Genomic DNA, 13,188 nt, shown 5'->3' with positions numbered 1-13,188 from the left:
CCCCAGACAAATGTAATTTTTGAAGGAGTAATAAGAGCTGCAATGAGACTCAGTATCATGGGTTTGAGTATTTCATGCTGTCAGTCCACAGGAAGCTAGTGTCCCTTTCTTCTCCTCCCCTTGGTGGCTCTCAGTAGCCAGTCCTTGGGCTAGTGGCATGGCTCTGCCTCCCTGTGGCTCCTGAGTTCTTTCTGGGTCTCTGGGATCCTTACGCTTTACCACTGGAAGGTTCCTTAGTGATCTGTCTTGCACACCAGAAAATGAAGACTCAGAAATGAGGAAGGAATGTGAGTAAATGGGGCTGGATGCAGCTGGCAATGTAGGTTGCTGTCGGGGTATGTAATCTTGAGCTCGTAACCACTCTGTTTCTCAATCTGTTGGTTGAGAGGAAGAAAATTCATGGAGAATTGCTTAAAAAATACTTACGTATATTTTCTCCCCTGAATAGCTTTTAAAAGTTGTCTCTGAGTCAATTCAGACCAACAGGGAGCAGATCACTAGACTGAGTCATATTGGGCCCCAATGAGTTGCTTTTCCTGAATTGTATGTTTGGGTGATGCTATCAATTTATATTGAGAATGATTATGAGAAATAGTCTCCTGCAATTGGCCATGCTCCCCTTGTGTGGATGTTGTTTCAGGTATTGTTCCTTATGGGATGTGGGATTTCTGTTACCAGTACCGCGGTGGAGAAGTTCTTGTGTGATCTAAGCACCTGAAATGGTTGTCATTTTCCTGAGCCATTTGGCTTTTATTGTATGAACACAGCGTGCCAGGATCAAACAGATTTTCCTTTTTCTATTGGCCATTGGAAGCTCAGAGCCAAATATGTAACTCTTTTTTAGCAGGCGGACCTGTAGGAAATTACAGCATGGACTTGCTGCTCTCTCCTTCTGTCCTGCTTTTCCTGTCCTCAGATTGCTTTTTGCCATCATGCTTAACATGCTGTATTTCCTTCTTATGTGTTTATCAGTCCACTATGGCTGGACTAGAGTTCATAGTGGGTAGATCAGTAACCAGTTAGATAGCATCCTTTGAATGGGATCTATGAGCTTCAATACATCTCTATGCAAGTGTTTCTTGCACCTTAAGTGTATGCTGTGTGGTTGTCTTTCCCTGTACTCTGCAAATTATGTGAGGGTAAGAATCATATCTGTTGATTGTGTGCCCCTGCACAGAACTCGTAGGAAAGATTTTTGTTAAATGTTTCTACAGTAAGCAAGGGAATAGATTCAAATGGGAGACACCCAACCCCCTTGGAAGCCCTTTAGCTGCCTGATCCCCTCTCATGACCCTGTAAGTGAAAGGCGTGGTCCTTGGTTTTGGGGATACATTCTCTCTCTGGTCTGTTAGAAAGAGCATGGGTTCTGCAGTTGGGTCACCACGGGTTTAATCTTGGCTCTAACACTTTCATTCTGTGTACCCTGAGCAGGTCACTTAACCCCTGCATGCATCAATTATCTTGTACTTAAAGTAGGGATAAAAATCTACTTCATAAAGTTGTAAGGATTAAGTGAAAGCAAATGATGTAGAAGACACAATCAGTGCCTCGTATATTGCGTGGCTTGGAGCAAATGCTACAGAGAACATACTTCTTATATCAGTCAGGATGTGCAATGTTCTGCTATGCTAACAGGTAACCCCTGAGATGTCAGTGGTGTAAAACAAGAAAAGTTGATATTTCACTTCTGAAAAGTTGACTGCCAATATCACTGTCAAGTGACTCTATGGGTGACTTTCCTCCAATGAGTGCCTCGGGGATCTAGAATCTTTCTTCCTCTGATGCCATTGCCTTCAGCTACAGCTTTGAAGGTCCTCACAGCAGAGCAGGTGAGAAGGATTGCTTGTAAGAGATTATTTTTATGGGCCAGTCCTGCAAATAGTGGATATCAGTTTGTGACACATTTCCAGGGTTTACCACATGGTCTTCCCCACATGCAAGGTAGCCTGAAAACGTAGTGTTCTTGTGTGCATGAGAGAGAAGACCCAAACAGTTTGTCATGCACATGACATTGTCTTTGCCACACTCTCCTTCTCTAGCCCTGGAGGCCCATCTTAGTTTAAGATGCTCAGTCAGCTCTTCCAGTGAACACTTGAGATGCTGCAGGCTCCACTCGCTTATCCATTCCAGCACATCAGGATCTGTTGTGGATAGCATTGATCTGATTCATTTGTCTCCCACAGGCTGGGCTCCAGTGAGGTGATGGCAAAGTAGGGAAAGGAGGTTGGCCCTCTTAGAGCAACTGCAATTGCTGCTGCTACTGCTTTTTAAATTCTAGATGGAGTGTGTTGTGTTTTTATATCTGGGGCATTCACTCTGCTGTTCTGGGCAGAGAAGGCTTATAGAAGAAGTGATTTAGGAAGATTGTTTAGAATTTGGCAGACAGGCCATGTGGGGAAGGAGCTTTCTAGGTAGAAGTGGCAAGAATGAGACTTGAAAGAGCAGGTCCAGCTCGGGGATGGCTGTGGCCTCCCCTTTACTCGAGTACAGCTTGGTCTGTGTCTGGCATCCCATTAGCATTTATTGGTTGATTCATTCAACTAATATTCATTAATCCCCTACCATGAGCCAGTACTGTTCCCAGCCCTTCTGAAGCTTACTGTCTGGTGGAAGCTGGTTGATTGTCTCTGTCCTTGCCTTTCAAAGGTCATCCTTCTCCGCTATATCTGGGATGAAATCTCCTCTGTCATCTGCTCCTAACCTCCCCTCTTGTCTCCTGGGACTTCCGTCCTTTCCTGTTGACCCTTGTCAATCCACACTGGTCATTGCCTTTCTTCCCTCAATTCCCCAAAGCACCAGCGACACGTGCTTGTGTGCAGCCAGCTCTCACTGAGGAGTTGGGTGTGGTGGAGGGACTGTTTCCAGTTCCTGGTCAGAAGGGCCTCCTGGTCCATTTCCACTTAGCAGCCAGTCCTCTCACTCACCCCAGCTGCGGCCTCCACTGCACATACTGAAATATGTAAGTATTTATTAGTTTTCTTGTTTACTGTCAGTCTAGCTCACTAAATAATGAGAGTGTGACTCTTTTCTAAGCCACTGTACAGCTAGGACCTAGTACTCTGTCAGATCTACACTAAGAGCTCAATTGAATAAGTTTTTAATTATTGAACAAATAAATGGAAACAAACAGATATTTTAGTTCCTACTAAAGCATCAGCAGGATATTTCTCCCTGGCCACCACCTTCTACAGGTTTTTGCTTTTCATTGTGTTTCTTAGTCCCCTCTCTGCCTCTCCTTTTCGTCTCTCTCTAGCTGCCTACATGAAACACCCCAAATTCCTGTTACTTTGTGCAAAGCTATTTAATATTTGCAACTCAAGCTGCAACCCCTGCCCTACCAAAATAGGTCCAGCCCTCCTTTGCCCAGCCCAAGACTCATTAGGGTGCTGAAGGCCAACCCTTCTGGGTTCCCATACACAGCAAGAAAGGAAAGTGGAGAGAGCTTTGGCATCACAGGTTTCTTTAGCAGTGTTGTGACTGAAGTCTGTATCAAATCTGTCAACAGGACTTCCACCACCACTAAGCATAGGAAATCCCAGGTCTGGGGTGCAGAGAAGGGACTTTGTGCTTTGCAGCTGATGAAGAGGATGGCATGAAGTTGGATGAGACTGCAGTCACAGGGGCTAGCGAGGGATGGTTTCTGTACGTGACTCAGAACCACGTTTGGATGTGTGATGGGGAACCACTGGGTGTTTAACGGAGGGAGATGATGATATGATGAGATCTGAGCATCAAGGAGACCAGAAAGGGGCAGAGGAAAAGATGGACTGGGGTTTGAAACAGGTCTGGGAGACCAGTCAGGAGGCTGCTGCGGAACTTAGTCCTGGCGCTGCCCCCCGCCTCTGTGTTTCTTGCCGGGTCTCCTTGCAATGCCTTCCTCCTACCCTCAGCCCTTGGAGATGCTCGAATCCTTTACAGCCCTGATCAGTTCTCCTCTTCCAGGATGTCACGGGCTCCTGTTTCTCTGGACAGACCAGCATTTCCTAGTTGCAGCCCCGAATCCACACCCCAGAGATCTCTCAATGTCATCTGGAGGGGCTTACAGCCCATAGCATTTGCTCAGTAAATTCTTGTCAAAATCGAATTGACACAACTTATTGTAAAATGGCGGGTGGCTTGGACTTTAAAGTTAAAGGGAGAAGCCTTAAGTGTCGTCAGCATTGACCGTGTTATCTTGCAGGTGCTTGGTTGTCTCCTTCCTCATGGTTTGATTTTTACTCCATGAAACCTGATTTTCCAAAAACTGCCCTTATAGGGAAGGGAGTGGATATTGAGAACTGATTCTGCACTAGTTACGTTTTATAGATTATCCCATTTAGTCCTCATGATATTTCATTCAGATGGATCTTTCCTTCCATGTTACAGATGAGGAAACTGAGTCACAGACAGGTGAAGCATCTGGCCCAAGCGGACCCAGCTTTGCAAGTGGAGATTTGTGTCTGGTTTTGCTAGACTCCGAAGCTAGTGCTTTCTCTGCGGCCTCGCAGCAGCCTCTCTCCGTGTTGCAGGAAGCAATTACTGAGGCATGCCCTGGCATTCATTTTTCTTACTTAGAATGAGACGTTGCTGTTTACTTTCTCAGGAAGCAAGATTGAAATCAATGTAACTAGCCTTATTAACTTTTTTAAATAGGGGGGCCTGCAGATGCCAGCGCCTTTCCTGAGAACGCCAAAGCAAATATAAAAATCCAATTTGCTTGCCTTTTTTTAAAATCTTCTCCAGAGTTTAAAATTCAAAGCTGTAAATGAAGAGCCGATGAGATGGGGTTAACGAACCAAGCCTCAGACACGAGGATGTATTTACCCATATCTCTTTTGTCTGCAGGCGGCTGTTCCTTTGATGAACACTACAGCAACTGTGGTTATAGCGTGGCCCTGGGGACCAATGGGTTTACCTGGGAACAGATTAACACGTGGGAGAAACCAATGCTGGACCCAGCAGTGCCTACAGGTATGTGACCCACTGGGTTTGGGGCTGAGATGGGGATGGTAGCTTTTATGATGACTCATGGGGAAGAACTTTCTTATGGATTGAGCTGTCTGAGCGGGCAATAGATAACTTTGTTGATAGTGAGTTCCCCATCCTCAGAGGTATGCAAACCGATACCTGAATGAATTCTTAAGGATGTGGGGGAATCACATGTTATCTGGATTCAGGGACTTTTAGGATTTCTTTTAGCTTTGGGATTCTAAGCTTTAGCTACAAGTAGGGCATCATTGGATTTTGCTTGGGGAGCCTGATAGTTGTGGGATTTTAGGGGAAGAAAGAGCTTCTGAAGAACTTGAGATCATTCTTTTCCTTCCAGGCCACATAGATGCAGCTTGTATATATGTAGAAAAACTTCTACAGCCCAAGTATTGCTCACGAAGTTAATGTCCTGACATCCTGAATGTCAAGCTTATCCTTAACCAAGGGGGCTGAAGGCCTAATGTATGCTCCTGATGGATGCCTGCGACCTAGGCCTTTGGGAGTTCCACCTGGTGTATGCTAGGGAGGGAACACCTGCAAGAGGTATGCTCAGGAGAACACATTTAGGGTGGGGTCTGCCAGGGTGAGCTGAATCTTGAAGAGGCTTACCTGGTGACCCAAACCAGGAAGAGCTGCAACTCTGGGGACATGAAGATCACCTCTGGGTAATGTGAGCCCTGGTGCAGTTGTAAAGACAGTTGGTTGTTGGAGAAGGGAGGCCATTCTCCATGGTTCCTCCCTGACGGGGACTCCCTCTAACCCCGACGCTGTCCTGGTTTTTTACCAGCCCCTCTTGGTGCTATCTCTCAGTCTCTTTTGTCAGCTCACTCTGGCCATTAAACGTTGGAGTTCTTCAGGCTTGGTCTGCACTAATGTGTATTAGTCAGGGTTCTCCAGAGAAACAGGACCAATAGGATATATAGAGAGAGACATATGGGAATTGGTTCATGTGATTTTGGAGGCCAAGAAGTACCCCCATCCACCCTCTGCAAGCTGGAGACCCAGGAAAGCTGGTGGTGTCATTCAGATGGAGTCTGAAGCCTGAAAATCAGAGAGACTGGTGGTAAGAGCCCTGATCTGAGTCTGAAAGCCCGAGAATCAAGAGCTCCCGTGTCTGAGGGCAGAAGATGGACCTCCCAGCTTAAGCAGAGAGAGGGAATTTGCCCTTTCTCTGCCTTGTTGTTCTATTTGGGTCCTCAAGGGATTGGATGATGCCCACCCACATTGAGGAGGCCTATCTGCTTTACTCAGTTCACCAATTCAAACGCTAATCTCTCCTGGAAACATCCTCACAGACACACCCAGAAATAATGTTTTGCCAGAGATCTGAGCATGCCTGAGCCCAGTCAAATTGACATATAAAATTAACAGTCACTCCATGGATGGCCTCAACTACTCCCATGGCTTCAGTTGCCATCAGACTTCTCTTAACGAATTCTAGAACTACAAGACCCACTGCCCAGCTGCCGTGTCTTCTTGCTGCCTCTGGGGAGAGGAATTTTCCAGGATATCACTGAGCTGGAGACAGAGAAGATGCTCAGAGATGCCTAGGTAAACGTGTGGCCTGTGTGGCCTCGTTGACTTTGATTTTGGCTAGAAAGCAAGAGGCTTCTGAATGGCTCTATATTGTTCCTATTAAGGGCATAAATTGTTTGTGTAAGTTTCTCCTGAGTATAGCCTCAAGTCCCAGGTATAATAAAACTGTGCTACAAAATTGAGATTTTCAGATCTAATGGGATCTTTCTGCATGAGCAGAGTCACCAGCAGTGATACATGCTCGTTAGTAAAGTGACCATGACCTCTATGCCTGTTGCCCCATCATAATTTTTAACAATGCTGACTCTACTCTCAAAAGTGTCTTGATTTAGATGCTAGAATCACTCATTCTGTTAGGGACCCCAAGAATCCACAGCACCTGCGCTGAAACAAACCACACCGCTGTGCTCTGCATTGCCATCTTTGATGTGGGCTAAGTATATCCGGATCTTATGGGGGTGTGTGTGTGTGTGTGTGTGTGTGTGTGTGTGTGTGTGTGTGTGTGTGTGTGTGTGTGTGTGTGTTTACATGCACACATATGCTCTTTCTGCCTGTCTTTAGCTCACCTGAAGCCCTATAGGGTCTTCCTGGCTCTCCAAACTCAATATCTTCAAAGTTGAACTCCTGATTCACCCATTCCCCCTCCTCATCTACTCACTTTCCAGTGTTCCTTATCTCAGGAAAGGCCACTTCCTCCATTCTGGTGTTGATTCAGAAGCCCAGGGTCAACTTTCTCTTCCCTCTTTTTCCCCCTCTTCCTGCCAGTCACTTTGTCCTGCCACTTTACCTCCTGCGTAATCTCAAGTCAGCTCACATCTCTCCGTCTCTGCCGCCACTGCCCTGGTGCAGATCACCACCAGCTCTTGCCTGGGTAACTGGAATCCTTTCTAACAGACTTCTTGGCTTCCTCTTTTGACTTTAATCCACTCTCCACACAGAAGCCAGAGAGATTGTTCTAGAATATAGCCTTCTTCATGTTACCTTTTTATTGCCCCCAACCAGCTTTGTTTAGAGTCTTTCTGAGGCTTCCTATTGCTCTTAGAAAGAAGACCAAAGTACTGTTGTGGCCTCCAAGGCCTTACAGGGCTGGTTCTGCCTGTTCCTCCAGCCTCACCATGTTCCACTCCCCCCATGCTTATTTCACACTGGCTTCTGTCAGTTCCTAGAATGTTCCAGACCCTATCCTGCTGCAGGAACTCACATATGATGGGCATTTTTCTTCCACTCCATTCTCTTGTACTTCCCGTTCATATCTCAGCTTACACATCACATCACATCCTTAGGATGGCGCTCGCTAGGTGTGCTGGTCTGGGTCAGCTCTCTCTGTAAATATTTCCCATTGTACCCTGCCCTTTCCTCAATAACACGCATCACAGCTGATGTTATTTGTTCAGTGTGTGTTTTACCCCCGGAGGAGAAGTTCCATGTGAATAGGGACCATGACAGTCTTGTTCCCAGCTTTATCTTGAATGTCTAATACAGTGCCTCATACACAGTATGCGCTAAATAGCATTTTGTTGGATAGATGCATGGACAGATGGGCAAATAGGCTTTGTCAAGTGTTGTTGTTTTTTTCTGTTTTTAAAGATTGGCACCTGAGCTAACATCTGTTGCCAATCTTCTTCTTTTCTTCTTCTTCTTCACCCCAAAGCCCCCCAGTACATAGTTGTAGGTCCTTCTGGTTGTGGCATGTGGGACGCCGCCTCAACATGGCCTGATGAGCAGTGCCGTGTCTGCACCCAGGATCTGAACTGGTGAAACCCTGGGCTGCCGAAGAGGAGCGCGTGAACTTAACCACTCGGCCACGGAGCCGGCCCCTGTCAAGTGTTTTTTAAATGATGAAATGCATCATAAATACGTTTAAATGCCTTTGGGGCCTCTGTTAACTGATCACACATTCTTAATCTTCGCTACTGTCCTTCCATTTTACAGATCGGTAAATCAAGGTTCCGAGAAGCTGAGCGACATTGCTGCTTTTCCCACCGTACCACTCTCTCTGCCCAAAGGAACCCCTCTTGCTTCTAACCCTAATTTTCTCAGCCCCTCATTATGGCTGAGTGTCATTTCATAAATATTGGATTGTGCTAATACAATCTTCTGAGCTTTTCTAGATAGAGGCATTTGATAATGGTCACTGGAATTATTCTGTCATGATGCGCCTGTGGATTTCAGTGGCTCTGCATGCTTCTTGGGCAGAGAGGCATGAAAGTGAATTTGGATTAGGTGAAATTGTTTGCTCTTCTCACGGGCAAAGGCTGAAATCTTACTTTTCCTTCTGTAAAGCCAGCAGTTTCCATCCTTTTGGAAATCTAGTTTGAGTCTGTTTATTCAGATGTTCCACAACCTTTTATTGGTCCCCTTCTGTGTGATAAGCTCTGTGCTAGACTCTGTGTAAATCAGACCATGCCATTTTGGCCCTTAATCCCTCCAGTGGCTTCCTCTGGCACATAGGATGAAATCTGAACTCCTTGCCATGGCCTGTCTTCTCCAAGCCTTTTTTCTTTTCAAAGTGCTCCAGATACACTGGCCATTTTTCAGTTCCTTGGACATGTCAGATGCTTTCCTGGCGTAGGACCTTTGCACATGCTATTCCTTCTCACTGGAATAGTTTTCTTCCCTCTTCACTTGGTTGGTTTCTTCAGGTCTCAGCTCAAACAACTCCTCAGGGAGATCATCCCTCGACTGGTCTGTCTGAAGAAGCACTCCCTCATTGTTCTTGCTCATAGCATCCTGTTCTTTGCTTTCAAAGTCTGCATCACAGACATGTTTACAGGCCAGCTTATTCCAGTCCTACACCATAGCTGAGTGGCTCTGTGGTCTTAATCCCTCGGCCTCAGTTTCCTCATCCTTAACATGGGAACCACTGTGAGAGTTAAATGGGTTGATGCCTGTGTGAGTGCCAAGTGTCTGCACACGGTAAGGCTTAATCAGTGCTGGTTCTTCTAAGTTCTTTTCTGGTTCTACAGTCTCTGAGGCTGTAAGTCTAAGGCCATGTTAGAACCTTGCCCCTCTTCAAGCTCACCTGACCCCAGATGCTACTTAACACAGGTGACCACCCAGCAGGTGGTCTGCTGTGGGTCACTGCTGAGCCCAGGGGCTTTTCAATACCCAGGAGAAATGCTGTCCAAGGGTTTGAACACTTCTCCGTCTTGGCTCCATTATTCAGTGCTGCACACACGACTATCATACTCTTTTCCTTATCCCTCTCCATGGGACAAGCCCTCAGGCTAATATTCCAGCCTTCAGACCTCATTTTCCCTACCTCATCTTTATTGGGGCTGTCACAGGAATGGGGGTCACTATACCCATAGACCTTCTCTCCAGGCCTCTATCTTGTCTGTGGAACTAACTGCAACCACCACTGGTTCCTAGCTCTTCCTTCTTCAGCCTTGGCATGTTTCCACGTATCCACCCTGAGGTACAGCCCAGGGCCCAGCAGGAGGGTGTCTGCAGGCTGAAGGGAGATGCAAGTGCTGTAAGTGTCATTTTCAAGGGGCCGAGGCCTAAGGCAATGGGACTGGGGAGGTTTCCTTCTATGTCCTTGTAATGCTTTGGGGACATTGCTTTAAGTGTTGGAATGAGGTAGGGTTGCATCTCAGGCTGAAAGCCTGGGTGCACAAGAAACACTGCATTTGCATCAACTTGAATGTGACCCTGAGCCTCCAGGGACTCAGACATTAAGTTGTAGTCATTATTGGGGCTCCCCCTTCCCTAGGCGTCTACAAATGTCCTGAGACTTAAATAGGCCATTGTGATTTCCTCTGAGAAGCCCACTGTCAAATTCACTGTGGTCCCTCTGGGCCTAGGAATTCTGCTGCTTCTTTCCCAGGATTGGAGCCCTTGTCCCAAGTCCAGCCAGCCCAGGTGCATCACCCAGCATCCCTCTGGGCCCTGCCCTCTCCTTAAGTACTGCTACTGAGCAGCGTGGGACCAGCAGGCCCATCCCTTTCCCCTTCTCAGGGTGGGAGAACTCCACTCAGGTCCTCAGCCCTCAAAGGCACACCCCTCTTGGCTCAAGCCTTCTTGGACCCACAGCATAATCTCTTCAGTAAGTTTAGACTTTAAAAAAACAAAGGAGGAGAGAAAGAACCCTGGCTTCAAGCACTTTCTCCTTGCCATCCTGCACAAATTTCTAGAGCAGAGAACTACAAAGAGCTTAGTTCTTACCTGATTGGAAGGGGCAGGTGTTGAGAAGCATCCAGAGAAAACATGCACACAGGTGCACACACACACACACCAACAGGAACCTTTCAGCCAGTCAGCCTGCCAGGGAAGCAGGCACAGCCACCAGGATGGTGCTGGAACTTTCCCTTGTGCCACTGGGCCCTTGGCTCTGTGTTCCTGCTTTGCTCAGGAACCACTGATATTGACAGAGAAAAGCTTGGTGTCTGTTATGGGTTGAATTGTGTCCACCAAAGAGATAAGTTGAAGCCCTCACTCACCCCTGGCACCTGTGAGGGTGACCTTATTTGTAAATAGGGTCTTTGCAGATGTCATCAAGATGTAATTAAGATGAGGCCATGCTGGTCATACTAGGCCCTCATGTAATATGACTGGTGGAGGTGAGGAGACACAAAGACACACGGGAGAAGGCCATGTGAAGACAGAGGCACAGACTGGAGCAATGCATCTACAGGCCAAAGAATACCAAAGATATGAAGGGATCATGGCCCTGCCAACATCTTGATTTTAGACTCCTAAACTCTAGTTTCTGTTGTGTCAAGCCACCCAGTTTGTGGGCAGTTTGTTACAGCAGCTCTAGGAAGCTCATACCTTGTCATTCACACATCAGCCCCTGACCACATCGCCTTTTCTATGTTAGAACCCATACTGGAGAGCTATAAGTGCTGAGACCTTTGCTTTCTTTCAAGAAAACTGGCATATACCACGTGTTCACTCTAACCAAAGGTTGGGTTAGGCATTTTCCTACATATTTCATCTAACGTGCCACCATCCCGTGAGTTCCGAAGTATGGCCTCCTCTTCATTTTCAAAAAAATCAAGCCCCAGAGAGAGGAAGTGGCTGGTGCAAGGTCATGTAAGTAATATGTGAAAGAGAAGTCAGGCTTCAAATCCAAGACAAATATATGTTATACACATGGTACCATCATCCATTAAACATCCTTTAAAATTATTTCTATTTACAATCATGATTTATGATTACAAAAATAATGCATATTCATTGTAGAGAATATGCACAATAGAGATAGTATGAGGAACCAAATAAAAGTCATATGTGCACACAAACTTAAATAAATATCTATTTTTGTTTTTAATGCTATTGAGCATTTTCCCATGTCATTAAATATTCCTTAAAAGCATACTTCCTAAAAGCTTCATAGTTTTCCGTTATAATGACTCTTCCATGATTTATTTAACCAGCCTGTATTATTGCATACATAAGTTCCTTCCAGTTACTCTTAAACCTCATTGTAGTGAGTGTTCTTGTGCGTATGTCTCTGTGGTCATCTCCAAGAGAAGTTATCAAATTTGCTTTCATATATGTACATGTATATTTCTGTACTCCCTTGTGGACCAAACACAGAATGCTAGTGTATTAGTTTTGACATCTGGAGGAAGAATATCATCCACATGTCCAACGCGAATCCATGAGTTGATGTTGAGAAAATGCTTGTGAATTCTGAAGCCCTAACCACAAGTCAGGAATTCGTGATGGTCCGCTGAACGCACCGCGTCATAGCTCTCAGCACACTGGGGAGACATACTGGGCGTGAGCAGGAATTATGTCCAAAATAGTAATCAACCAGAGCGGCCCACGCACTATCCAGTCAGGGTGGACATCACTGTAAAAAGCAGAATGGGCTCTCCAGTGCTTATTGGATGAATATCTCTTCATAGTCTGTGTACTGAACTAGCTTCTGCTCTCCTTGTAGGCAGGGACACCATTTTTTTTACATCTGTAACCCCAGTGCTTGGGACTTAGTAGGTAGCAGTGAATGTTTGTTAAATCAATTGCTCTTATTAATAATTGAGCTTTCTTGCAATATGAACCCAGCATCTGTCTCCAGCCTCAGCCACTTCTTCTTCCCTTTTCTCTTCCCTTTCCTCTTCTATGTCATTATGCGAGAGAGGCCTTTGTGCTTTTGTGTTGGGAGTCTAGTCTCCAGCCCTGCTTCCTGATTTTGGGAATCTCGCACTGTGGGAGTCTTGGTGAAATGTGGAGCTCGCTGGAAGGTGAAGGGGCCAGAAATTCGCTACCCCAGCAGCCTGGGTGTGGCTGAACATGTGACCTGCGTGCAGCCAGTTGGACCCTCCTGCCAGGACTTTCCGTTTAGGAAGGACGAGCCAGTAGCCAGAGGCTGGTGCAGTGGGGTGTCTAGGGGTAGGGGCAGTCTCTGGGCCACAAGAGGTACTAAAAGAGATTACTGAACTGCCTGCTTCTTGGCTGCCCACAATGGCCTTAGTTTCAAGCCTGATTCTCCAGTTCCTATTTATGATGAGCCTCCCAATATTCTTCTTGAATATTCTTATTGTTGAGAAATATAGTCATAGCTGATTCCTCCTGTTTTCAACCACAAATCCTGCAGGTCACACCGTCATACTTTGCACTTTCTGCCCCCTCAGCTAGTAGGCACCTCCTGTCCCCCTTCCTCCTATATTAAAACCCTGCACAGATGTCACCTCTTCCAGGAGGCCTTCCCTGACTCTCTTCCCACAGCATTTG

The 13,188-nt window shown here is 46.2% G+C and overlaps 1 protein-coding gene across 14 annotated transcripts in view; it reads left to right on the top strand.

The window, feature by feature from the left end:
- PTPRT (protein tyrosine phosphatase receptor type T) overlaps nt 1-13,188 on the top strand; it is a 1,011,807-nt gene that overhangs the window by 267,885 nt on the left and 730,734 nt on the right. For all 14 annotated transcript variants that reach the window (XM_070485956.1, XM_070485943.1, XM_070485942.1 and 11 more), the window contains exon 2: nt 4,825-4,950. In XM_070485956.1, the coding sequence (XP_070342057.1) occupies nt 4,840-4,950 (111 nt within the window). In that variant the 5' untranslated portion in view covers nt 4,825-4,839. The remainder of the gene's footprint in view (nt 1-4,824; nt 4,951-13,188) is intronic.

This window comes from Equus asinus, chromosome 15, assembly GCF_041296235.1.
Source record: "Equus asinus isolate D_3611 breed Donkey chromosome 15, EquAss-T2T_v2, whole genome shotgun sequence".
In the NCBI taxonomy this organism is placed as follows: domain Eukaryota; kingdom Metazoa; phylum Chordata; class Mammalia; order Perissodactyla; family Equidae; genus Equus; species Equus asinus.
Note: the sequence above shows the minus strand (reverse complement) of the source record. Positions and strands in the feature narration are given on the sequence as shown.